Source organism: Vespa velutina, chromosome 8 (genome assembly GCF_912470025.1).
Source record: "Vespa velutina chromosome 8, iVesVel2.1, whole genome shotgun sequence".
Lineage (NCBI taxonomy): Eukaryota > Metazoa > Arthropoda > Insecta > Hymenoptera > Vespidae > Vespa > Vespa velutina.
The window spans coordinates 5,846,468-5,871,567 of NC_062195.1; the positions used below are offsets into that span (position 1 = coordinate 5,846,468).

General features: G+C 28.7%; 1 protein-coding gene and 1 long non-coding RNA gene across 4 annotated transcripts in view; one reads left to right on the forward strand and one right to left on the reverse strand.

The window, feature by feature from the left end:
• LOC124951128 overlaps positions 1-25,100 on the forward strand; it is a 64,442-nt gene that overhangs the window by 2,733 nt on the left and 36,609 nt on the right. For both annotated transcript variants that reach the window (XR_007101525.1, XR_007101526.1), the window contains exon 3: positions 20,634-20,739. This is a non-coding gene — a long non-coding RNA (uncharacterized LOC124951128). The remainder of the gene's footprint in view (positions 1-20,633; positions 20,740-25,100) is intronic.
• LOC124951107 (mediator of RNA polymerase II transcription subunit 15-like) lies at positions 2,729-24,557 on the reverse strand. 2 transcript variants are annotated; one of them, XM_047498915.1, is made up of 3 exons: positions 24,489-24,557; positions 8,427-8,632; positions 2,729-4,940 (listed from the first exon to the last, which is right to left on the reverse strand). In XM_047498915.1, the coding sequence occupies exons 1-3, from the start codon at positions 24,511-24,513 to the stop codon at positions 3,012-3,014; spliced, it is 2,160 nt and encodes a 719-aa protein (XP_047354871.1). In that variant the 5' UTR covers positions 24,514-24,557; the 3' UTR covers positions 2,729-3,011. The 2 variants fall into 2 exon arrangements, with proteins under 2 accessions (XP_047354871.1, XP_047354870.1); XM_047498914.1 differs by lacking the exon at positions 24,489-24,557 and having other exon boundaries at positions 2,729-4,988; positions 8,427-8,669.

The following is a 25,100-nucleotide window of genomic DNA, read 5'->3' on the forward strand; positions in this document are numbered from 1 at the left end:
CTCGGCCTAAAAAAATATTTTTTCTTCGGTCGTATTTCGAACTAAATAAATATTCTTATGGCGTTCGTTTAATGTTAATCGCAAATGCACCGATCGCATTCATCGTTTTTCGTGAAAGTACTGTCTTTTACTTTTCTTTGTATTTTTTTCTTTTTCTTTTCTTTTTTTTTTTTTTTTTCTTTTTTCTTTTTAAGAAAACGTCACCATCTCTTTGTTGTTTGATCGTGTAAAGAAATTTAAATAAGTTTACGTATTTTTCACTTTTTAATTCTATTACTTTTGTTTCTTTTTATTTTTTTATCGTTTTCTTTTAGACTCGATACTGAATAAAAATCAAAAAAGAATCGTATATTAAATTTATATGTTTATAGAATAAAATTATATAATTTAATTATATCAATTATTAAAAATATGTATATATAATAAGTTATTAAAAAATGTGTGTGTGTATGCATATATATATATATAAGGAATAGTGAAAAATAATTGTTAAAATGATTGGAATAACTTTGTAAAAAACATATCCATATAACGTTGTTATATCGACGAGCATGTGAAATCGAACGAGTCATCCTTATTCCGTTTTCTTATTCTCCATAAACCGGATATTGAATATAATCCGACAACTCTCCAGTTCGTATCCTTCTTTAAAGCCGGCTTTGTCGTGTAATATACATAGTACTTACATCGAAATATAAAGCTGTTATAACTTTAAAAGTCCTACTTTAAAATGCAACGACGAAACATTTCCATTCGTTGGACAAGAAATTAGTTGACGATAAATCTCTATATAGGATTTGCATGTATACATTTATATGTATATCTACACACACACAAACACATACACACACATATATATATATATACGTACAAATATATATAGATTTCTCTTATATGCTGTTTATATACTTTTTGATCTCCAATTTTTTCCTTCGTTTATATCGAACGATTATACATGAGTATCATTCTTGCGTCGAAAGTCACAGAGGCAGCATCTTCTGTTGAAGCAGAGCTGAGGATAACAAGACGATCTTATCTCTTTCTCCATTACAGTACATTTATCTTTGATACAAGCTTTGAGATTACCAAATGTACTTTGCTTTATTTATGATCTTGCGAACGTTGATCGTCGATAAGAAAGATTATTAATAGCGTATTAAATAACGTGAAATCAACACTATTTCGACAAATTATTATATATCAATTGATTTGATATCACTTAATTAAAAATAATTTAAAATAATTCAAATCGTATATTTGTAATTTTTGTTAACTTCTTTTTCCAATAGATAATAATAATTATTAATAATTATTTTTTTAATGTTTATATATTAATTTAATTTACATGTATATATATTAATTTTCTAAATGGATATCTATACATTTATCTACTAATTAAATAACTTCATATAATTAATATTTTTACGTTGATAATTTGTAATAATTTTTTTTCTACCTATCTATCTGTAATCATTATATAATTATTATTATATGTCAGCTCTCTCAGGCACGTTACTTTTTTCTTTTTTTTTTTTTTTTTTTTGTGTCATATTTTTTCATCTGTGAAATTAATATTATTACTCTTTTTTTTTTTTTTTTTTGAATAACTTTTTATAAAAATTTTTTGATAATAATATTATATAATCAATTTCATTTGATTTCGTAATGAAATCAATTAGTTCAGTAACAGATAGTGTCATTGATGAGTAACGATCAGTAATTTAGTGAGGCTTTTCAATTGCATCGAAAATTCGATCATTTTTAATGACTGATTTGATCTTTCACATTATGATTGCAAGTGTTATTGTAAAAGTAAACCTTTTCTTTTTGGATCACGAGTTAATGCCGAGAGTATGAAAAAGAAATGTGAGAGGACAATTACGTTATTATTTTGATTGGTGGATAGAAATGAAAAAGAGAGAGAGAGAGAGAGAGAGAGAGAGAGAGAGAGAGAGAGAGAGAGAGAGAGAGAGAGAGAGAGAGAGAAAGAAATAAAGTATATGGATTTTTAAACATTTTTATTCGTTTAAAAAATCTAATATTTACAAAGTGAATATAAATTAATAAATCATCCGACTCAGCACCGTCAGCACACTTACCATCTACAGATATATAATAGTAATAATATTAATAATAATAATTATTATAATTATATATATAATAAAAATAATGATAATAACAGTAATCATCATCATCATCATCATTTTTGTAGATTATTTCCAAATTCGTTCAAACTTTTAAATTAGTTTTACAAGATGTCCTGTATTGGTTATATATTAACGAGTTATCATTGTTCTTTTTCATGGGGAGTAGTGGCAATATTTTATATTTTATCTATTAAATTAACATCCGTTTGAACGGAGTTAATGACAAGGAATAGTAATTGAAAGTAAAATTATTACGAAATGCTGTAACGGATAAATGTGTAAACGTATAAGCAAACAGTTTAAGAGAAAGAGTAATAATCACGCACATACACACATACGCGCATACAAAAAAAAAAAAAAAAGAAATAAGAAAATAAAAAGAATAAAAAAGAAAAAGAACAGGAGCTCGAAATTGCAAGGAAGATAAATATCCAAAAGAGCCATTACGTTATACCAGTTGTGACCAAAAATGATGTAATCGTTATTATTATAGCGGATGATATAAAAATAAAGTGAACTATTTGTATATAATTCCGTCATATTGTTAGAGGATTAGGGGGTAGAAAGATTATATGTTTATGGTGCTTCGTATGCGTATGAACGTTTAAGGAAGTGTCAAGATAGTTAAAAAAAAAAAAAAAAGAACGTATGGATACTATCGGTAATAATAAACTTCGTTCGAGAATTTTATAATTTAGACTATTTTTTTCTTTTTCCTCTCTAATTCAATTCAATCATTTCGATAATTTGTATAAATTTTTTTCTTTTTTTCTTAATATCATCAATTTCGATTTCGTTCCATTACCGATTTTATCCATTAACGTTGGATAAAAACAATAAGAACGAAGATAGATAATACGATTTTCATTCTTGAGAACGTCTAACCAATGGTTGTTGTTTGTTTCCAAATTCTGGTTCCAAAGGTATCAGGTATGTAACTTTTTCGCTAGCCTCAGCTTCGCTACCTTGTGGCTTTAAAATTGGTCTATTCTTTCTAATTGCTTTACGACCTTGAGGGATTGCATCTTCGTAGGTGATATATTCAGGCCTGGTAACTGGATTTCTTTGTTTTTTTATGTAATATCCAGCCGATGAGTTTTCTCCGATGTAAGTTTGTTGGGTAGGTTTAACGGTTTGAGGAATGGGGGTAACCGAGTAACCGGAATGGATAAGGGCTGATAGGTCTTCTTGAGTTAAGGTTTGATGTCCTTTGGATGTAGGAATACGTACGACTTGGGGTCCATTGATTTGATCCTGATCGATAATTTCTTCAATCGTCAATGATTTAATTGGAGCTTTCTTTAACAGGCCCGATTGAGAAACGTAAACAGAGGATGGCGAGGCAGTTGGTATCTTTAATTTGTGAGTTTGTCGTGGCTGAGTAATCGTAGGTTGGAGTTCCTCGGCTATGGAAGAAGGTCCTTCATCTTTTGGGACAGATCTCGGAACGTAGGATGATCCAGAAGCTTGATACTTCTGTACTTCGTCGCTGGTGTAATAACTGTTTGGAGATGGGAGAGGTGTACTATTGGGTAAAAGATATTGAACTACTGGAGTATTTTCAGGATCTTGTTTCCTAGCTTCTGCTTGAGCTCTAGCCACAGCAACAACTTCGCTATTCGCTTTGGCTCGTGTTTGTTGATGAGCTTTATACAATGCTTCGGCTTGAGCTTGTGCCAATGCCTGAGCTTGAGCCTGTGCTTGCAACTGATTCTTCTCGAAATTCAAAGCGTTCCTGTGGGCTTCCTCTTGAGCTTTAAGATGAGCCTGCTGTTGCGCCTGGAGTTTTAATATGGCGTCAGAATGAGCTTTATATTCCGCAGCTTCCTGAGCTCTTCTAGCTTCGGCCAATTCCGCTTGAGCTTGAGCCTTCAAACGTGCTCTATAAGCAGCTTCTGGATTTTTCGGATGATATTGTTCCTCGATATGAGCTCGTCCTGCGTCACTGATCTGAGTACCCTGCTGTATTTGTTCCAAAGCACTTTGTTGTCTATGACGTTCGTTCACAATTTGAATCTGTTGGAAAGCTTCCTGCTGATGCTTATTGTGAGCAGCTTGGGCAATCTTCTGGAAAGCTAAAGCTTGAGCTTGAGCTTGTGCTTGAGCTCTAGCTATAGCTTCGGCTTCAGCTTGGGCTTTCAGGTTACCATGATCCTCGGCGTATTGGTATTGAGGAGAAGGTCTGAACTCCTTCGTTTGAACCGGAAGTGACTGTACTGGTTGGTATTGAATTTGGACTGGTTCCTCGACGGATTGATAAGCTGGTGCTGGCTGTTGTTGCTGATAACGTTGTGCCGTCGTTTCGATATGATATTGTTCCGGTAATTGTGCTGCTGCTGCTGGCTTAGAATACTGACTGGGATAACTTACCAATTGTTGAGAATATTCTGATGCATAGCCAGATTTCAAAGCAGACTTTGGCTGAGTTGGAACGAGCTTGAATTCCTGAGCTTGATTAGCTGACACTAATTGAAGAAGTTCTTGCTCGAACGTACCCAATTTCGGTTCAGAATATGCTGCCACTTGATAAGTCGATGTACCACTTGGATTTAAACGAGCTGTATGTATAGCCTCTGCACGATTTCTAGCTTCAATCTGAGCTTGTAATTGAGCTGTCGCTTCAGCCTGAGCTAAAGCCTGAGGATGAAGTTGAGCTCGTGGTCTTGGCGGTACTACGGTAGGTTTTCGAAAATTGTGATAGGCTTGTTGTAATTGTTGTTGTTGTCTAGCATAAGCCGGCAATGGTCTGCGTTGGGGTGGTGGCGCTGCAGTTGTTGGTCCGTACGCTTGCGACTGCGATTGAGAATACTGCTGTAGTACCGACAGGTATTCCGGTGAAAGCTACAAATTAATATACGCTGTTAAACAATGTTCTTTGTTTAATATACTTTTTTTTTTTTATTTCATTTAACTCTTCAGTAAATCAACACTAAGAAGGTATATCGAGATTTATTAAAAATAGTTTTGTTATATTAATCGTTAAATGTAATCATTGGTGAAATTTCATTTCAACAAGATAAAAAAGAATATACAAAGTTTATTCTATTTTCGAAAGTCAGGGAAAATCTTATTTTTCTTATTAACTTTTTTTTTTTCTTTTAATTACAATTCACATAATCACTTCGCATGTTTTTTTTTTTTTTTTCTTTTTTTATCTCAATGCTAATGATTTTTTATTGCGGAAATTTTCGATGGAATTTTTCTTTTTATTAGATAGAAAATAGAATGTAAAGAAAAATATCAAGCCAAATAGTATTAAATATAAGGATTGAATATATAGAAAGATCGATTCTTTAATATGAGAGCCATATTGGGTAATAATAAAAGAGGAATCGTGATGACGTAAGAATAAATCTTTTTGTGGAAGATGCTCGTAATGAACTTGATTTCGCCGTAAAGGTTAACAGACGCTTATATCATAGGTCAGGTATCAAGAGAGAGACAGAGAGAGAGAGAGAGAGTGTGTGTGTATTCGTTATAGGTAAAAGAGTATGTAGTTGTGCTTAGCAAAAGGATGAGTCGATGACCTATAAATTGTAAACACAGAGTTTCCTTCTTCGTTTGATGTGAGTCATCGTAGCAAGTATATAACAGTACAGACAAGGCCGTACGATCGACTGGATGGAAAACGAAACGAAACGAAACGAAACGAAACGAAACGTAACGAAACGACCGTAAGTAGCATTTGATAAAATAGCTATGTATGTAACAGAGGGACTTGTTCTCTCAGTCAGCTGTGTTGGGTGTGGTTTTACCGGTTCTATCTTAGGTCGCCGCGATTAGAAGGCGTGCAAAACTTGCTCGTGTTATGCAAGAAGGCAACAGGATCGTGTTCGAACATTTAACGCTCTGTTCAACGATCACGAATCAACCACACACAGCTGCCACAAAGTTTAACGTGTCTCTTTCTCTCTCTCTCTCTCTTTCTATCTATCTATCTATCTATCTCTAACTATCTATTTTTCTCTATTTTGCATGAAAAATATTTCGAATAGATGTACATCGATCGAGATATTCTTCGAAAAAATTCTTTTTTTTTTTTTTTCAATTTGTCAATTCTGTTACGACGGGCGTTGTAAGTTTAATTTATAACTTTATCCTTTGAGTATAACATGAGCATAACTTATCTCTTAGTATACATAATTCATACATTTAGCAAATATATGTATGTATATATGTATGTATGTATGTATGTATGTATGTATGTATGTATATTTGTATGTATGTTAACTTTGAATATATGAACTAATTTAAGATATGAACCATGACGAATTTCTTTCTTAAATGAAGAAAATATAATTCTCCTTTGTATATTTAGTCTGCAATTACATATGTAATAATTATCTAATTATCTTTTTCTATACTTTTCGTTCGTAGGATTTTCCTTTCTAAGAATACATGCAATTTTCTTTTTAAACCGTATAAAATGAGTTCCTTCACTATAGTTATGTTCACCGACGCACGTGCAGACATCAAGTTTAGTCACCGTTAGATGACTATGAACTGAAAATCTTTTGTTCTTGTCTTTCGCGCTGAAAATTGATACGCCTTTATAACTCAGATAAAAGAAAGAGAGCGAGAAAGATAGAGAAAGAATGTTTGAAGGCTATTATCTGGGAGAGAGAGAGAGAGAGAGAGAGAGAGAGTCCCCTCTCTTTCGGAATTTACAATCTCTCATTATACCTAACGTGCAACTATAAAATATATGTATATATATTTTGTTACGCCATTTTGTACTACTTATTTAAACGCTTAAGTTCCGTAATTCAAATGATAATATAATATTATCGAACGTAATTATTTATTATTTATTATTTCATCAAGTTGATCGTTTGATTAGATTATTTCTTCACTTAAGTTAATAATATATTTCATTATATATCTACAAATATAAATATAAGTATGTAAGAATATTATACGATGTAATATATAATTAATATAATATGTAATACAATTATAAATATATATATATATATATATATATATATATATATATATATAGTATAATATAATAATAATGATAATAAATATAATATGCAATAGAATATAAAAATATATATGAATATATATATGAATATATTGATTATTTATTACTTATTGCTTCATTAAAATCAATGTTAAATTATTTCTTTATTTTAGCCGATATTATATTTCATTTATTCTATTCTAATATCTATATTAACAAATTAAAGTAAAACAATTGTATTGTATCTCTCTTTTTTTCTCTCTCTTAGATTATTTCAGACTAACGAAAAAAGAAAAATTAAATAAATAGCTAAAAATAAATTCAAAAACAAAAAAAAAAAAGAAAAAATAAAGAAAAAAAAAAATAAAAAATAAAAAAAAAAGAACATTCTAGCCACGGTTAGTTAGTCACCACATTGGTAAGTGATAGGCGGCCAATGGTCACGGTTGACCGACGATAATGACGTTAGTTGTTATATGTAACTTTACTGTTCTTGTAGAAGGTGAGAGATGAATACGTCAATGCGTCTCAAATTGATTGTTTCCCGATCGACATCATTTATTCATTAATCCGTGAATCCGTGTTAGTTGAATAACCAACCTTAACCTCGATTATCGATCACAGCATAAAAGAATTAGATCCTTTTATAAAAACTAATGTACCATATAATATCCTTTCTCTCTTTCTCTCTCTCTCTCTCTCTTTTTCTTTCTTATTCAGTGATTATTGACATTTGATAAAATTGTTTGCTCAGCGGATCAGCTGACATAGTCGAATACCAGACTTTCACCGATCTGTTTTCAACTACTTCGTTTTAACGCATTCCAACAAGTAGAGCTAATACGGTATTCTGCATATCGAAGTAAACTTAAAGAAACACGCGATTCTCATGATGCAAAAAGAGCATGTAATCCTTATTATGGGAAACAAGGAATAATTAGTCACTATAAGATCGTCAGATCGTCGATTTGGAGAATAGATGTGTAAAAGTTAAAAGTTAATTCGGTTGGTTACATGTACGATGTCTAATATGGAGAAGAAAATACAATATGAAAAACGTTAATTGGAATACATTTATTAGTCGAATATGTATCTATTGCATTATATTCTTGCATGTTTCGTGTGAGTTTTTTCTTTTTTTTTTTTTTTTTTTTTTTTTTTTTTTTTTTTGTATCTTTTTTTCTTTCCTTTTCCTTTTTTTCTTTTTTCTTTTTTCTTTCTTTTATGAGACTTCATTGTTACAAGAAATTTACGTAACTCATTAACACCGACAAGATCGTTAGAATTTCATTTGAGTTGTAAAAATCTCTTACCTCTTGAGCGTCATCACCGTGTCGAATAACATATTGACTTGGTGATGCTCCATAAATGCCATTGGCTGATATAGGTGATCTTTTAGCAGGTTCTTTTACGTCGATCTCTAGCATGACGATGTCATCTGCACTCGCCGTGGGAGACGACGATGATTTTTCGGCCACATTTGAGACTGTCTCCTTTTCGGCGGAAACTGCCAATAGACCTGTTGAAAAAAATTTCTTCATCTTTATAATAATTATTTATACGTAAATTTATATTATATAATATATCGATGTATGATAATTATTATAATAGTTATATTTTAATATTCATTTTTATTTTCATGTTAAATGTCACACCAGGACATATTTATAAAATGAATACATTTTGATTGTTCATATATTTGTTGATATATTTAGGGTTACAATGATTATCAAAAAATGTTTTTCTTTTAATTGTTGCGAATTAAAAATGTCTATCGTTACAAAAGTTATAAAAGATTTTAGAACGTTCGAAATGTCGATCTTTTTGATAAATCTTGTTTGTACGATAAATTTATAATAACGAAAGGATACTAATGAGTACGGGGTATTAAACTGTTTCATCAGATGAGAGGGAGCATTCTCTTGAAATAGGCGTCGCTCGTAAATTCGAGGTCGTACCCATTTATTCTCATTTAGTTCCTTTCCATGGAACGACGACGATTGAGAGTAAAACAACGTTATTGCATAGGAAACGTTGAAAGCAAAACTCGTGGGAAAAGTTTCACGTGGAGGTTTTAAACTAACTTTCCCTGCATATGAAGTCTCGCTTTCCACAGTTCCTCAACCTTTATACGATAAACGCCATTCTCGGCCATGTAGAACGACGCTAACAGTCACATCGCCATTCGAATCTTCCGCGATTGAATAATGAACATTAAATCTGGCTATCCTTCGATATGCCTTACGATTATAATGAATGATATATATATATATATATATATATATATATATTATGATGACGTTGATAAGAATAATGATAACTTCCTTGTCTGCTTTATATAAATGTTGAGTTGGTCAATAAATCGTGTTAGAATTTTTGGTATTAGGTTGGTCGATAAATAATGGCGTCATCATATACCTATATATACCTATACATATAATGATAAGGATATTGATAATTTTCTTATCTTCTTTATAGTAGTATTGGATTGGCCAATCACTAGTATTAGAATTTTTAGTATTAGATTGACTGATAAATAATATCATTATTATTTGTGTATATGTGTATATATATATATATATATATGTATCATATGATGACGTTGATAAGAATAATAACTTCCTTGTCTGGTTTATGCAAGTATTGGGTTGGCCAATAACAAGTATTGGAATTTTTGATATTAGGTTGGCTAATAAATAATGACGGTTTTTTTTTTTAGTAAAAAGAACTTATGAATATAGTGATATTTATTTTAATAGAAAATATTAACAATTCCAGCACATTATTTTTTATAGACCAATTGAATATAATGAGAATATGATATATTGGAAAAGGATGAATCTTGTAAGTGATATCATATTGTTATCGTAAAAATTCTTGCAGCTATATTTATCGAAATTGGATAAAAAAAGTTTCAGGAATTTTACGATGCGTCTTTACGATGTCATGGAAAAAAACAATCGCACGATCTCTCTCTCTCTCTCTCTCTTTCGATGTTTTACGATGTTTCGTGACGTGCAAGGAATAAGAAATTCGTGTTTTAAATACAATTTTGTATAGTTTCTTCTTAGTATTTGATTTCATCATTATAGAAACTTTTTGTTTTAATATTTTTTATTTATCGATCTTTTTATTTATCAATTTTTTTCGAGAAATTTATTATTTTATTCTTTTTCATCGTTTCATTTATTTATTTAATCACATAGACAGGGCATTACATGTTCCATTCCATTCCATTCCAATCCGTTCCAATCGACATCCCATACCGGAAGACTTTCGCGTTCTCTCTCTCTCTCTCTCTCTCTCTCTCTCTCTCTCTCTTTCTCTCTCTCGAATATATCCGATGTCCTTTCGTACATTCTCGGCTCGGTCAAGCCGATTATGTCATTGCTACTAGGAAGTTGGTCCGGTTGCATATATGAGAAAGAGACTTTCGATCACCAAGAGTATTCTTTTAGTGTTGGCTTGCAAAATCGTTCGATCGTGTCTTGATCATACAACGATAAAAACATTTTATTACTCGATCGATTACGTGCTTTGGCAAAGAGGAATTTCGTATACTTGAGAGAATTGTAATAAATAGATGTGCATACGTTTTCTGCATATATATATATGCATTTACGTTTCTTACAAATTTTTATTTATCAGGTAGAATATTTTTTTTAACGTAACTTTATTTAAGGTTATGTAGATATTAAATAAAGAAATGAATATCGATTTATTTTCGATCATTCATTTTATTAACAATTTATTACGTATTTTAAGTTGTTTTACGATTTATTTTATTGGTTATATGACATTATTTGTCGTGTTAAATTAATTATTCTTATACCAATCGAAATCCCATAATTAATTATTCTTATAATTAAATTATTATTCTTTATTTTTTTCGTTTCTTCTTCTTTTTTTTTTTTTTTTTTTTTTTTTTATTGAATAATATTTATATAACGAGTTTACTTTTGATCTTTTATGCTCGCCAATCTAGATTCAATGTAAAATTGCATAATAAATCGTACGAAGTTCGAAACGCCCATGATTCGATTGTTTCGTCACGGAGTTAGGCCGCCATCGTGGGAGACCTTTTCAGAGAATGCGACTAGCCTGATATAACGTTGTGTCGAAATTATATCGATTTAGATTGGATTCGAATCGTGTTAAGTTACGATCGATCAGTCGGTCTATCGATCGATCGATCGATCGATCGATCGTTTGTACTAGACGCAATCGTTAATGAAAGTGAAAAGTCGTATATGTGTTCACAATTCCTTTTTTTTTTTTTTTTTTTTTTTTTTTTTTTCTTTTAATAGCGTGAAAAGGAATTCTCAAGAGACAAATTAATTATCAGTTGTGTATAGATTTTTTTAAATTTCTTTTTTCCTTTTCTTTTTTTTAATCCTATATATTTGATTTAAATATTTTATTATTATTAATTTTGTACTTTTTAATTTTATATATTTTAATTTTGTATAAGTAAATACGTATTATATCTGTCTATTTACAAATCTAAAGGACAATTTTTTTTTGTTGTCGTTGCTCGCGATAGGATTGCGAATGGTCATAGAATTATATATTAAAAAAATTTACTTTCACGTATCGTTAAAAATTTGAAAAAAGATAGCGAACTATAGTTTTTTCTTTTCTTTTCTTTTTTTTTTTTCTTTTTCTTTTTCCTTCCTTCTTTTTCTTTCTTTCCAGAGAATGAAATCTAAGGGAGATCTTTAAGTTTTGACAAAAATGTTCGACAAGAAAGACGACAGGTGTTTAAGATATATGTATGTAAGTAGCCATTTCTATGTTAAAAAAGACACAATAAGAGTACTTTAATGATCCAAAGAAAATAGGGAATGTAAGATTGCCATTAAATTACATCCAGGATGTGTCTACTTCTCTTAAATCGTCTTATGATTTTAAGATGACTTCAATCGTTTTAAAACGACAGGAAAGAGAAACGAAAAGAGAGATTATGGGGCAGAAATATATATATATATATATATATATATGCGTGCGTGTATATGTGTGTGGTGTGTGAAACGTTAATGGCTTATCTATCAAAGAGAAAGTATACTTTGAAGTGGTCGATATTAAAAATGCTTTTAAAAGCTATCAGCGATGACTGAGTTTCAATAATAATAATAATAATGATAATAATAGTAATAGTAATAATAATAATAATTATTATTATTTTTATTATCGATGATTTTTTAATTTGAGATTTATTCTCTGATGATAATTAGTTGATTCAATTAACTTGAAAGAAAGAGACAGACATAGAAACAGAGATAGAGAGAGAGAGAGATAGAGAGAGAGAGAGAGAATGAGAAAGATAATGTTAAAATCTTAATTACACTATATATGTTTAATGTATAGAAAATTCGATAACAGTTAGAGAATATAATCGATTTATATTTTATAATTTAATAGATTCATTGATCCGTAAATCATTTAATCTATAGATAAAATATATAACTACTTAATTAAACTAAGTCTTAAGAAATATTAAAGCTTTAATTAAACTGCTTTTATGTTTAACGAATAAAAGATTCGATAACAATTAGAGACTTTAATTGATCAATCGATTTAATGGATCCAATAATTCATAGATCCAATGATTTAACGAATTAAATCGCACGTATCACTGGAAAATCATCTTGAAAGTGAAGTTGAACGGAAGTTTTCTCCACTTTCGTTGCTGTGTATCACGCGAGAACCGGATGTAACGGAAACTTAGGTTTATAGTTACCTATGTATTATTACCGTACCATAAAATACGCCTCGCTCTCTCTCTCTCTCTCTCTCTTACTCTCTCTCTCTTTCTTTCTCTCTCTATTAATAACTTCCTCCTTGGGGTTTCTCGACATTCGAGAGTTCTAATCTCAATTGCGCATCATGATACAAGCTTGGAACGGAAGAAGATTAACACGGTGAATGCCGCATGAGCCGTCGATGGTCCACGTCAGACTTTCTAATTAGTCCTTTGTGGTTATTTTATGAAATGTGAAAATGAAATGTGATCGTAAAATGTTTTCAGTATAATATATAATATAGATAATTATATAATATTATACATATATTTATCTATGTATATAAATAATAATAAATGATAATAATATATATATATATATATATATATATATATATATGAGATAAATAATACTATAAGTATATTTTTATAAAATAAGATGAATTTAGTTCGTATGAATTTGTTTATAAAAATTGTTTATTTACAATTTGTTTTATTAATAATAAAACAAATTCTTGATTTATTATTAATAATATATTGAAAGAAGATAAAGAAAATTTTGCTCCGTGCTCCGGACATATTTCTATATAAATGGAAAATTGTACGGCTATTGATAATGTAGAAAAAAAATTGTTTCTTCGATAAAAAAATCATTTGTTTATTAACTATTTATCAATTAATTTATCAATTAATCGTAATGTTATAATTCACTCGAAATTTCGATTTATTTTTTTCATTTTCTTTTTTTTTGTGCTAAAATGAGATGGATTTAGTTCGTAAGAATTTGTTTATACAAAATTAACAATTTTTTATTAAGAATAGAATGAAAAAAAAAAAATAGAAAAAAATTTGCCCTTTAATATGGTATTTGAATCAAGTTTCTATGATTTTTAGTTTCGGAGATATTCTCATATAAACGGAAAATGTTCATGACCTATATAATTTCATTCAAATTGGCTCAACGACACACTGACACATATAAACTTCGGGAATTTACGCAGCCCAGCTGGATACGTTACTACTACTACTATACTATTACTACGAACAGCTGTAGTATGCGAATTATGAATGAAAATCTTTCAAATGAAAATCTTCGGAACGAAAAGTCGTAGAAATATGAAACAAATATCGTTTTCAAGTATATTTTATTCCTGATTTAGTTAAATATTGCAATAATATTGTTATAATAAAATTGATTTTGTTAATAATTTTTTAAATTGAATTTTCCTGTAAAAATTTGTTTCTTCTTTCTTAATAAGAGAATAAATATAATGAAATCATTTAAATTTTTATTATAATTATATCAATTTTATTTAAAATTAAGAATAGAATATCTGTTAAATAATTGATAATGTATGAAATTGAAAACTCGAAAGATTTTTTTTTCATAATTTATTTATAACACTTTTGTTATATTTTAATCGCATTTTTACGTTATTTCTAAGCAATATTTAAATTATAATATTTCATAAATTAATAATTTTTCGATATAAATAGGTTATAATACATTTTTATAGAGAATATTGAGCTTCGCTAATCAATGCAATCAAAAATATATAAGTATTAATATTAGATGTATATTTACTTCTTTCAAACAGAATTAATTTGATAAATGTGTTTCTATGTATGATTCATATCTAATGTAAGATTCTAATTGTAATATGATTTATCGATTAACGGCGTCTCTCGAGTTAAAAAACTGTAATCATAGAATCAAATAATGTAATTTACTATTGAATGCTATATTCATTGATAATCAGTATAATAGACTTTTTTGTTTTAGTAATGATCACACATGTCTTACGCGGGACATCGCTTTAATACGCGAACTTTGGTATTCGTTTAGGAAGAACGTTCATGTAAAATATGATCTTGCAATGGAAATTATTACTAATACGTGAACAACTTTTAAAATTAGAGATTATTATTCTATTTATGTTCTTACGTATTTTAACATTTTAACACGAGTTATGAAATCTTGATGTTATATTTTCGTATATGTATATATATGAAAATGAAAAATAAGAATTGGTACATAAGCTTAGAAAGATGATTAATTTAAGATAATTTTAAAGATCAATATAATCACTATGAGAACTAAAAATCTTCTTTCTTATTCTCACTCGTTACTTTTTCTCTTTCTTTTAATCAAAAATTTCTTTTTCTTTTGTTTTCTTATTCATAAGAATATTACTTTATTATAAGAAATGAAATCTTACGAGTTAACTCATTATTCTTAATTAACAAGTCAATTAAGTTGGTACATAGGCTTAGGAAGATGACTAATTTAAGATGATTTCAGAGATCGATATAATCACAATGAGATATAAAAATATCTTTTCTTTTTCTCACTCATTTCTTTTTCTTTTTTTTTTTTTCTTTATCTACTTAAGATATCTTTTAGGTAATATCTATGTCGAGTGTGTGTAATGACGAAATGGAAATTCGTGACGGATCTCGTTTCTTTGTTACACCTGCGAAATTCCGAGGATGCGAGTAATTAGCTCATAATTAAGTAACACGAGAGGAACAACAACAACAATAACAACAAAAGCAATAACAATTACAATAATAATAATAATAACAATAATAATAATAATAATAATAATAATAATAATAATAATAATAATAATAATAATAATAATAATAATAATAATCTAGACGAGGATGAAAATGACGAAGACGAAGATGAAGACGACGAAGACGAGGACGAAGACAAAGATGTCTTCGCGTTCTTATAACCGGTGAAATCGTTAAGTAACATCCTTTCGGTTGTCGGTTAACAAATCTTTTGGTTAATTAACGCATCGTGAGTTTCGCGCCAACCTTATGAAGTCTACGACACCGACACCGAACGAGGACGTTCATTATTATTTTCTAGATTCGTTTCATTCGAATTTCACATGATGTATGAAATAACGTGAAAGAGAGAAAGAGAGAGAGAGAGAGAGTGAGAGAGAGAGAGAGAGAGAGAGAGAGAGATACGATATCGTATTGTTACTTCATTACTTTTGTGAGAAACGAAACGAAAATAATTCACGATAGATCACGTGAAGTAGAATATTTAATATTTATACGTACATGTTGGATGTATTTTATGAAAATGATCGTGTTATATGTTTAATGATAGATAAAAATTGATAAAAGAAATTCAAATGATATATATATATATATATATATTACAATTAATATATTAATTTTTTCTATTTATACGTATAGACACGTTTGTATATTAATTTACGAATTAAAAATATGACTACGTTCAATTTGCAAAAATTTAGGTTTAATTTTCAACAAAGTTTCTGTATATTTCTGTGACTTTAAGTATATATGGAATTTTTCAAACGTAATATTCGTTGATATTTAATTAACTCAAATTGAATTAATTATATCGAAAGTATAAATGGAATGTTGCGAGTTTTTTTTTTTTTTTTTGATAAAATTGTTTCCTTTTTTCTATTTCTTTTTCTTTTCTTATTTCTTTTTCTATTTCTACATAGGATAACGTAACGTGAAATTTAACGATCTTCTTTCAAGCAGTTAATTAAATTAATTGTACATCTTGAAAGTACTCGCGAAGTAATTAATAATATGTAATTATAATAATTTTGCGTACGAGTACGAATGTATTAACGAGAAATCTTACAAACGAGAATCTCGTTATTTTCCATAAGAGGCGAGAAATTAACGAGCAATGGTCGTTAAAAAGATCGATAAACGTTCCACTTTTCACCCGAGTAATTTTACCTTTTAACTTGCGTTTAAAAAGATCAAGTTAAATATCTCGTCTTGTATTCAAATGATTATTAGAAAATGTGTGGGACGTATATATCTGTGTGGATGTGCTTTTAAATTTAAACGAGTCGAGTACCGTCCTCGATATTTGCATCATGCAATGCGTAGGATGCTTTAATGTTTGCTCATTATTGATTAGAATAAAGAACACGTTTAATGAAATTATTACTTTTCTAATAATCTATATTGTCGTTAAATCAAAATGAAAGTATCAATTTATACGTTGAAATTTCAAATTAATTTTTATCAATGTATCATGATTTTTGCATTCATATGAATTATAAGAAAAAGAAAAATAATTCTTTATCTTATAATCAACTTCGTAGATAAATTAAAATTAAAGTACGCGTCATATGTCACATTTAAAAGTTTTCATTTTAATTTCATAATCTTTTATGTGAATGACATAATGCAAAATATATGACTAAGTACGAATAAGAAAAAAAAGTTAAGAGGATTCTACTAGATCATTATTTTTTATCACAATCAATTATCCAAATAAATCAAAAGAAGAAAAAGAAATGGAAAAAGAATTGTATCAGTTTACATTCTGACAATTGAAAATTTATAGAGAATTTTGATTGATCATTGTCCGAAAAAATACAAACGTTAGATCAATGCGATAACATTGGATAGATCGATCGATTTGAATTTTTTCGAAGATAGTTCAAAGGTCGATCGCTATTGGACAATAATCATTGCTTCTAATATCATATTAGAGAGTAAATTCGAAGAGCAATACACGAGGTATATTATGAACGTTGGCGTATCGACCTTTCACTCTCTCTCTCTCTCTCTCTCTCTCTTTCTCCTTCTTTCTCTTTTTCTATTTAATGACATTCTCCAAGGACGATAAATTGGTCGATTCGACAGATAGACAAAAAGTCTATTGGGCTTGGCATACGATAATTGCAAATAGTATATACATAAAGTATTCGAGATACTTTCTTCGAACCGTTCGTTTTTAAAATCTTAAGTATAGAACGATAGGATCGATCGTACCTTTTCGACGTTATCGAGTTCATCTTGAAAGATTACGATAGACCGGACGTAACAAGGCTTAGAACGTTTCACTTTCATATTCTTTTCGATTGATTGAAAAACGATTTCCTTTTTTTTCCTTTCTTCTTTTTTCTTTTTTTCTTCTAATTGTTACTGTCATTTAGAATCTCATTGCATTACTTCGATCAAAATACGTAAGATATACGTAATTATCTACAGTTTTTCTCTCTTTCCCTCTCTCCCTCTCTCCCTCTCTCCCTCTTTCCCTCTCCCTCTCCCTCTCTCTCTTTATCATAGTGATACTTTTAAAAGTCATATATATTTATTTTGTTTTTAAATTTTATTTTATTTTTTTTTCATTATAAAATAAATTGTTTCCTTATTATATCCGTAAAATGAACGAATTTGTGTTAATGAATTTAAATTTCGTGTTGTATGGATAATTTTTTTCTTTTTCTTTTTTCAAGTATAAAAAACAATTGAATTGTAAAAGAATTAACATAACAATTATTATATTGAATATTGATCAATTAAACTTCAAATGATGTTCTTAATCTTTAATTTTTATTCTTTTTCTTTTTCTTTTCCTTTCTTTTTTCTTTTTCATATAACAAGAATAAAATAAATAAGAAAGTTTCCAGCATCTTTTATGTCTGTTAAATTTAAAGATAAATGAATTATAAATCTATGATATCGATTAAATTAATGAATGTCCTAATTTCTATCTTATCAATCATATTCAGAAATAAGAAACACGTGTACAAAAAGAAGTATCTTTCATAAGAAGCAACTGCATACATCTGTTAGTATCGTATCTGTCATGTTTAATCATTTCGATGGTTTAATTACTGCATGACAGTCTTAACGAACGAGGGATATACTATTGCGATAGGATGAACTCGTTTGATGCTTTCTCTGCAAGTGTCGGAAATATATATATATATATATATATATATATATATATATATATATATAATATGTGTGTACCTCTCTCTCTCTCTCTCTCTGTGTGAGTGTGTATGTGTCGATGAAAATTTATCGAATTTTTTATCTTTTTCTTTCTTCTTATTTTATTTATTTATTTATTTATTTTTTTTTTTTAATAAAGCGGCACGATCAAAGAATCTAACAAGGACAAAACTTGTCCTCGAGGAATGGACTTTCTAGCTTTTATATTTTTTCTTGCTTCATTGTTAATTGAATTTTTTTTTCAGAGATTAGAAACTTCGAGAGAGAGATAGAGAGATAGAGAGAGAGAGAGAGAGAAAGAGAAAGAGAGATAGAGAAAGGTAAAGAGAGAGAATGCTCCGATATATTTGAACGCGAACTAGTTAATTAATATCGAAAACCACCGTCGTTATCATAAGCAATAATAACAATAATAATAACAATAATGACGACAATAGAAATACTAAGAAGAAAATGAGGTCTAATGAGCGTGAATAATCGCATGATTTTGGCGTGTAAATCGGGGAACTCGGCGAACTGTAACGACAATAAAGATTTCGCGCAGTCAACGAAATAAAAAAAAATAGGAAAAAAAAGGAGGAAAAGAGTGGGGGGCAGGTCAGAGGAGTAAAGGAGGGAGAAGGGAGAATAGAACGTGGCTCTCTACAAGCATTCCGATCATTTCTTTTCTTTTTTTTGTTCAGTTCTTTCTTTTTTATATTTTATATATTTTATTTTATAGGACAATAAGATAATAAAATAATTGTTAGCGAATGTTTTCAACGAGTCTTCCTTTGAAAAGGAAAATGGTCTAGGAGTTATATGTATTTTTAAAACTGGAATGTGAAATTGTGCGATGATGAACATAGTCGAATCATTAAATACTTGATAAAAAGAGAGAGAGAGAGAGAGAAAGAGAGAGTTAGACAAATATTTATGCCCAGATACAATTTGTGTCATAGATATTTGATAAAAAGTGATAAAGATAATATTTGTTGAAATTAGAGCAATGAACTGTTATTTCAATATTTTATTTAAATAAAAATAATCGCATATCAATAATAAAAGAAAGAGAGATAGATAAATAAAATAAGAATCTCATGTTATGGTGTTTGTTATACGTGTTTTGATAAAAATGCGACAAAGATAGAATATCTGTTGAATCTAAATATAGTACAATATTCTAATAAAATTCTAAATAAAAATAATATTTGATATCTCAGATATCGATTAGAAGAGAAAGTGAGATAAATAAATAGGATAAAGTTCTCGCGTTATACACGTTTGATAAAAATGTAACAAAGAGAAAAAACATTTGTCGAAGTTAGATTAATAACCTACATTTGTAAGTTACAAAAAATACAAAGAAAAATTGTAATTAATATAATTTAATTACAAAAATAAATATAAATAATATAATTTAATTTATACAAAATAGTACAAATTAATAAGAAAAAGATAGATAGATAAATTAGACACGATAACAATTTTATAGTATGTACAGTGTGTTATAAATATAAAATAAAGATGTTAATAAAAAATTTGGAAAAAAAAGGGAAAACGTTTGTTGAAATTAATCATTTATAAGTTAGACATTGTTAATGCTATTAATTAATTAATTAATTAATATAAAATTAATTAATATAAAAGAACTAATATGTGTCAGAGAACTAATGATACATAAGATACATAGAATAAGAATCTCGTCTTTCTCGTTTTCACTAACTCGACTGTTTTCACTTTCTGTTCGAAGTATTTCGAATCTATAAAGTCATTACTATATATATATATATATATATATATATATATAGAGTCATTATATATATATAATCTTTCTCTTTCTCTTTGAGATCATTTAAACAATGATATATCTTAGAAAAAAAAAGAAAAACCGATCATCTATACAACTAGGGTACACGTATTAAGCGATTATCATTGTCACGATATATTTACATAAATACTAGTATAGATTATTGACAGATTCGAGAGACTTAAGGGGCGAGGTTTTAAATATAGATATATATTTATATCGTAGAGACTCTCAGTGGTCCAGAGAGACAGCCTCTAGACATGGATAAGCGTGCAGCTGTCGTTGCAGTTGCAGCCTCGAGCTTAGAGAAAGGCAATAACATCATGTGTATGTATGTATTATACGTACGTATGTGTCTATCTATCTATCTATCTATCTATCTATCTATCTATCTATTTATCTATCTATCTATTTATCTATTTATCTATCTATCTATCTATCTATGTATGTATGTATGTATGTGTGTGCGTGTCTGTGTATTCACGTATACATGTTAACACAAGCGGTTCGCTTGTCTTATGCCCGCCACACTGATTGGGAAATCATCGAGCGGCAAATGACATGAGAACGTGTGGGATTTTGCGAGCACCGCCCTCTCCTTCCTTGTATTATACTACCACGCATCCGTTTTTGTCGACTTTAAGTATGTATGTGCGTGTCTATATGTGTGCCTTTTGCAAACTGAACAAGTAGGACACTTCCATTTTTTATTTTCTCAATTTTCTTTTTTTTCCGTTTTGGTATCGTTCAGAAAGTATAATGATTTTCTTGTCTCGAGGTTTTCTATAGATCCATAGATCAGTTAGATCTTTTTCTTTTCTTTTTTTTTTTTTCTTCCTTTTTTTCTTTGTTTTTCCCTTTCTTTCGTTTCTTACATCCGAAAGTTCCCACTCGAGTGAATTAATTATTACGATATTGATTTATTTCCAATACGCGTCATAAAAGTGATTTGAAATTAATTTCTTTTTTTTTTTTTTTTTTCGTTTGTTTTATTAGATGTTAGGGATAACGTTGACAATTTTTTCTCGATAATATTTTTTTATTTGATCGTATTGACAATTTTGAAGTTTTATTTAAAATAAATTAAATCTAAAATAAATTATTATATTATCTTGCAGGAGTTCGTTTAAGTGTTATATCATGTTCATTAATTTTCGAAGATATCGTTTGCCAACTTCGGAAATAGAAAATTGTGAAGATTCGAAGGTAGATGACATTGTTGGGGAAGATTATGCAACAAGATGAATAATGCACGACGGAAATTGTTTATTATCGTACGATAACTTGAACAGTCATCGAAAATTCACGATTTATGACAACCGACAATATTCTCGTTCTAAGTTAACGACTTAATATTTAATAGAATTTCCTGTTAACCTACCGGATATTTTCCTTTGCAATTTTCTATTTCTTTTCTTTTTTTCTTTTTTTTTTTTTTCTAATTTGATCGAGTCACACGGAGATGTTTAAAGAAGAAGAGTAGATAAAACAAAAACAAAAAAAAAAAAAAAAAAAGAAAAAGAATAAAAAAGAAAAGAAAATCGATTTTTAATTTAAACGAAAATTGTCTCTGTGGAAAAGAAAAGGGTTACTGGCATTTTTTTCGTTCCTTCTTCTTTTTTTTTTTTGTTAAAGTTACTAAAAAAAAAAAAAAAAAAAAAACATAGATTTAATTATCGACAAATTAATTAACGTAATGATTACTATTATTATGTGGTAAATCTTTTTTAAATTGAATAAATAAAAAATTAAATTATTAGTCACACGAATAAACATTTGTTTATGATTTGTAATGAATTAATAGAATAATAACAAGCCAAGTTAATTAACGTTCTCAATGTCCTTGTCACCTTTAATAATCTTTTTTCTTCCGTCTCCTAACTCATCAAACAAGATTTCACTTGTGATTGTATAGAAAAAAATATTACGTTACGTTTCGCAGAGAAAGTAAACTCCTAAGGCGATAAATTTAGTTCCACGGCGTAAATAAGGTTCTCTAAATTGTGGATTAGTTTTTGACGATGTAATCAAAACAAATATAAATACTGTGTGATTAGTTCAATGATTAGAAGAATGAATTTGTCGATCAATTGTAAAAAATATTTGTCAATTCATTGTGAAAAGTTTGTCAAGTTTTATTTTAAAAAAAAACTTCCCAAGACACCAATATTATTAATAACTTTATACGGTAATGAAACGAAACAAAAATTTTTTTTTTGTTTCTTAATTAATTATTGCAACGATAACAAAAAAATCTGTGACAATCATTGTAAAAATTTTTACAAGTGTAGTATGACTTAGAACAATAGGAAGATTTACGAGATAGGAAAAAAAAATGGGAAAAGAAAAAGATTCAAAATTCGAGTAAATGAACTTCTTTGTTTTACCAACGATTTCTCGAAGTGACAGTAATCTTGGCCGAGTGTCTAGCATTCGTATGCATAAACGGGAAAGCGAATTTAGTTCCGTAGTAAGCAAGTTTCTAATGCGAATGCAAAACGCGTATTTCGTGCGTTAAACATCCAACATGACTTACAGATCGTGGAAAGTAGCAATACGATTGTATTTTAACTGTTCGTCTGATTTTAATCGATTGATTTTTTACTCGTGTAACGTTACAAATGTACTTTATTAATTTACTTAACTTATTTACGATAGATTAGGATTTAGAAAGAAATATCGTAAATTTTAATTCGCTATGAGAGAGAGAGAGAGAGAGAGAGAGAGAGAGAGAGAGAGAGAGAGAGAGAGAGAGTCACAAATTAAATTAATATTTATAAACAAATTTAATTTTGTTTGATATATTTACTTTATCTGAATTATGAATTATAAAAAAAAAGTCAATTAAAAATACATTATTGGCAATTAAAGACAATAGAGAATGGAATTAGAGTGAAGGAATTGTATTCGAGAAAGTAATAGACTGACGTAAGTAACTGGGAATAAGTGCAAGTGCATTGTATGTTGCATATGCATGTCCCGTTGAAAAATATAATATAAATGAACGTTCAGCGTGCGTAACGAAAAAACTTTATAGATAGGTATATATCTATGTAGGATATATATGTGTGTGTGTGTATATATATATATATAATATATATATATATATTTATATATATATATATATATATATATACATACATATATATATTAAAGGGAAAGAGAAAGGTCGATTTATCGCCTTTAAACCGGTAAATTGATGTATGTTTCGAACGATAATATTAACGATTGAACATTGTAGAAAAAAAATAGAAAGTTTATAAAATCGGAACTAATGGACTATAATATTTGTTTAAAATGTTTTATCATTCTTTTTGAAATAACACATCTATGTATGTACGTGCATAGTGTCGGCCAATAAGAATTGTTTGAACATTTTCTATATTTTATGTGTAAATAATCGAAATTCATATTTAATATCTTTTATTGAAACTTTTTCAAAATTATTTCTTGGACGACTCAATATAATTTGTCTTATTTCATTTCTTATTTCTTTCAAAAAATTAATCGTTAGTTTTTACATACTTAGGAAGGATTAGTATTCAAGTCAGTATATGATATAGTTATATGTACTAGTATAACTTACATTATACTTAAAATTTCCATATATAATTTTTTATTTGAAACACGAAAATTCATATTTGTATATTAACGTTTATAAACTAAATAAATATAAATATATATATATATATATATATATATTTTTTTTTTTTTTTTTTTTAAACGAATCGACACACTTGAAACTGTTTTCGAAATGGATACGTAGAGAAAAGATTTTCACACTAGATTTGCACAAAGTTTAAACAAAAAAAAAGTCACACGCGAGAGTTTCTTTGTCACACCCACGAAAAGGGATAGAGGTATGAAAGAGTGAAAGAGATAGAGAGATAAGAGAAATAGAAAGAGAAAGAGAGAGAGAGTGAGAGTGAGAGAGAGAGAGTGAGGGTGAAATAAAAAGATAGGATAAAAAAGGTCAGAGAAGATGATATTTGATTAGCACGCGGAAGGATCAAGGATCACTTTTGAGAGATCGTCCTTGGTGCTTCACGAAAGCGTGACGTAGCGTAGAGGAGCACTCACCTGCGAGGATAAACAACAGCCACATGGTGAGTAAATGAGTGACGAGGCGGCGAGCGAATGTTCGGTGGAAGTGGATTTCTCGTAGCTTTATAGACCGAGGGGAAAGGCCGCGCCCGGAACAACGCTGCCAGGTGGGGTTGTTCACCACTTTTCCACGATCGTCTCGCTTCTACTTAAACTCTATTGCAGGATGCATGGAAACCAGACTACAATGGATTAACACGATGACGATATATATCGTCTTCTTTTATTATTATTCTGAATAGACTCTCTTGAATAATAGAGATGAAAAAAAGAAAAAGAAATAATCATAAATCTTAATATAGTTTATACGTATAATTATTTATTAGGTTTTTATATTTAATTATTTTGCTTCTTTTTTTTTTCTTTTCTTTTCTTTTCTCTTTTATTCTTCTTTTTTTTTTATATTTTCATTTTTATTTTTACTTTTACTTTTATTTTTTTTTTTTACTATTCCGAATAAACTCTCATTGTTAATAGAAAGAGGGGAAAAATTTCTTTCTTTCTTTCTTACTTTTTTTCCCATTGATTTTTATTCAATTATTATTTATTTATTTATTTATTTATTTATTTATTTATTTATTTATTTGT

What these genes read in the sequence shown, in the direction of transcription:
- LOC124951107 (XM_047498914.1), bottom strand. Translation starts at nt 8,654, where the DNA reads ATGAAGAAATTTTTTTCAACAGGTCTATTGGCAGTTTCCGCCGAAAAG. An exon ending in ACGGTGATGACGCTCAAGAG is followed by an intron (nt 4,989 to 8,426) that starts GTAAGAGATTTT and finishes ATTAATTTGTAG; the next exon opens with CTTTCACCGGAATACCTGTC.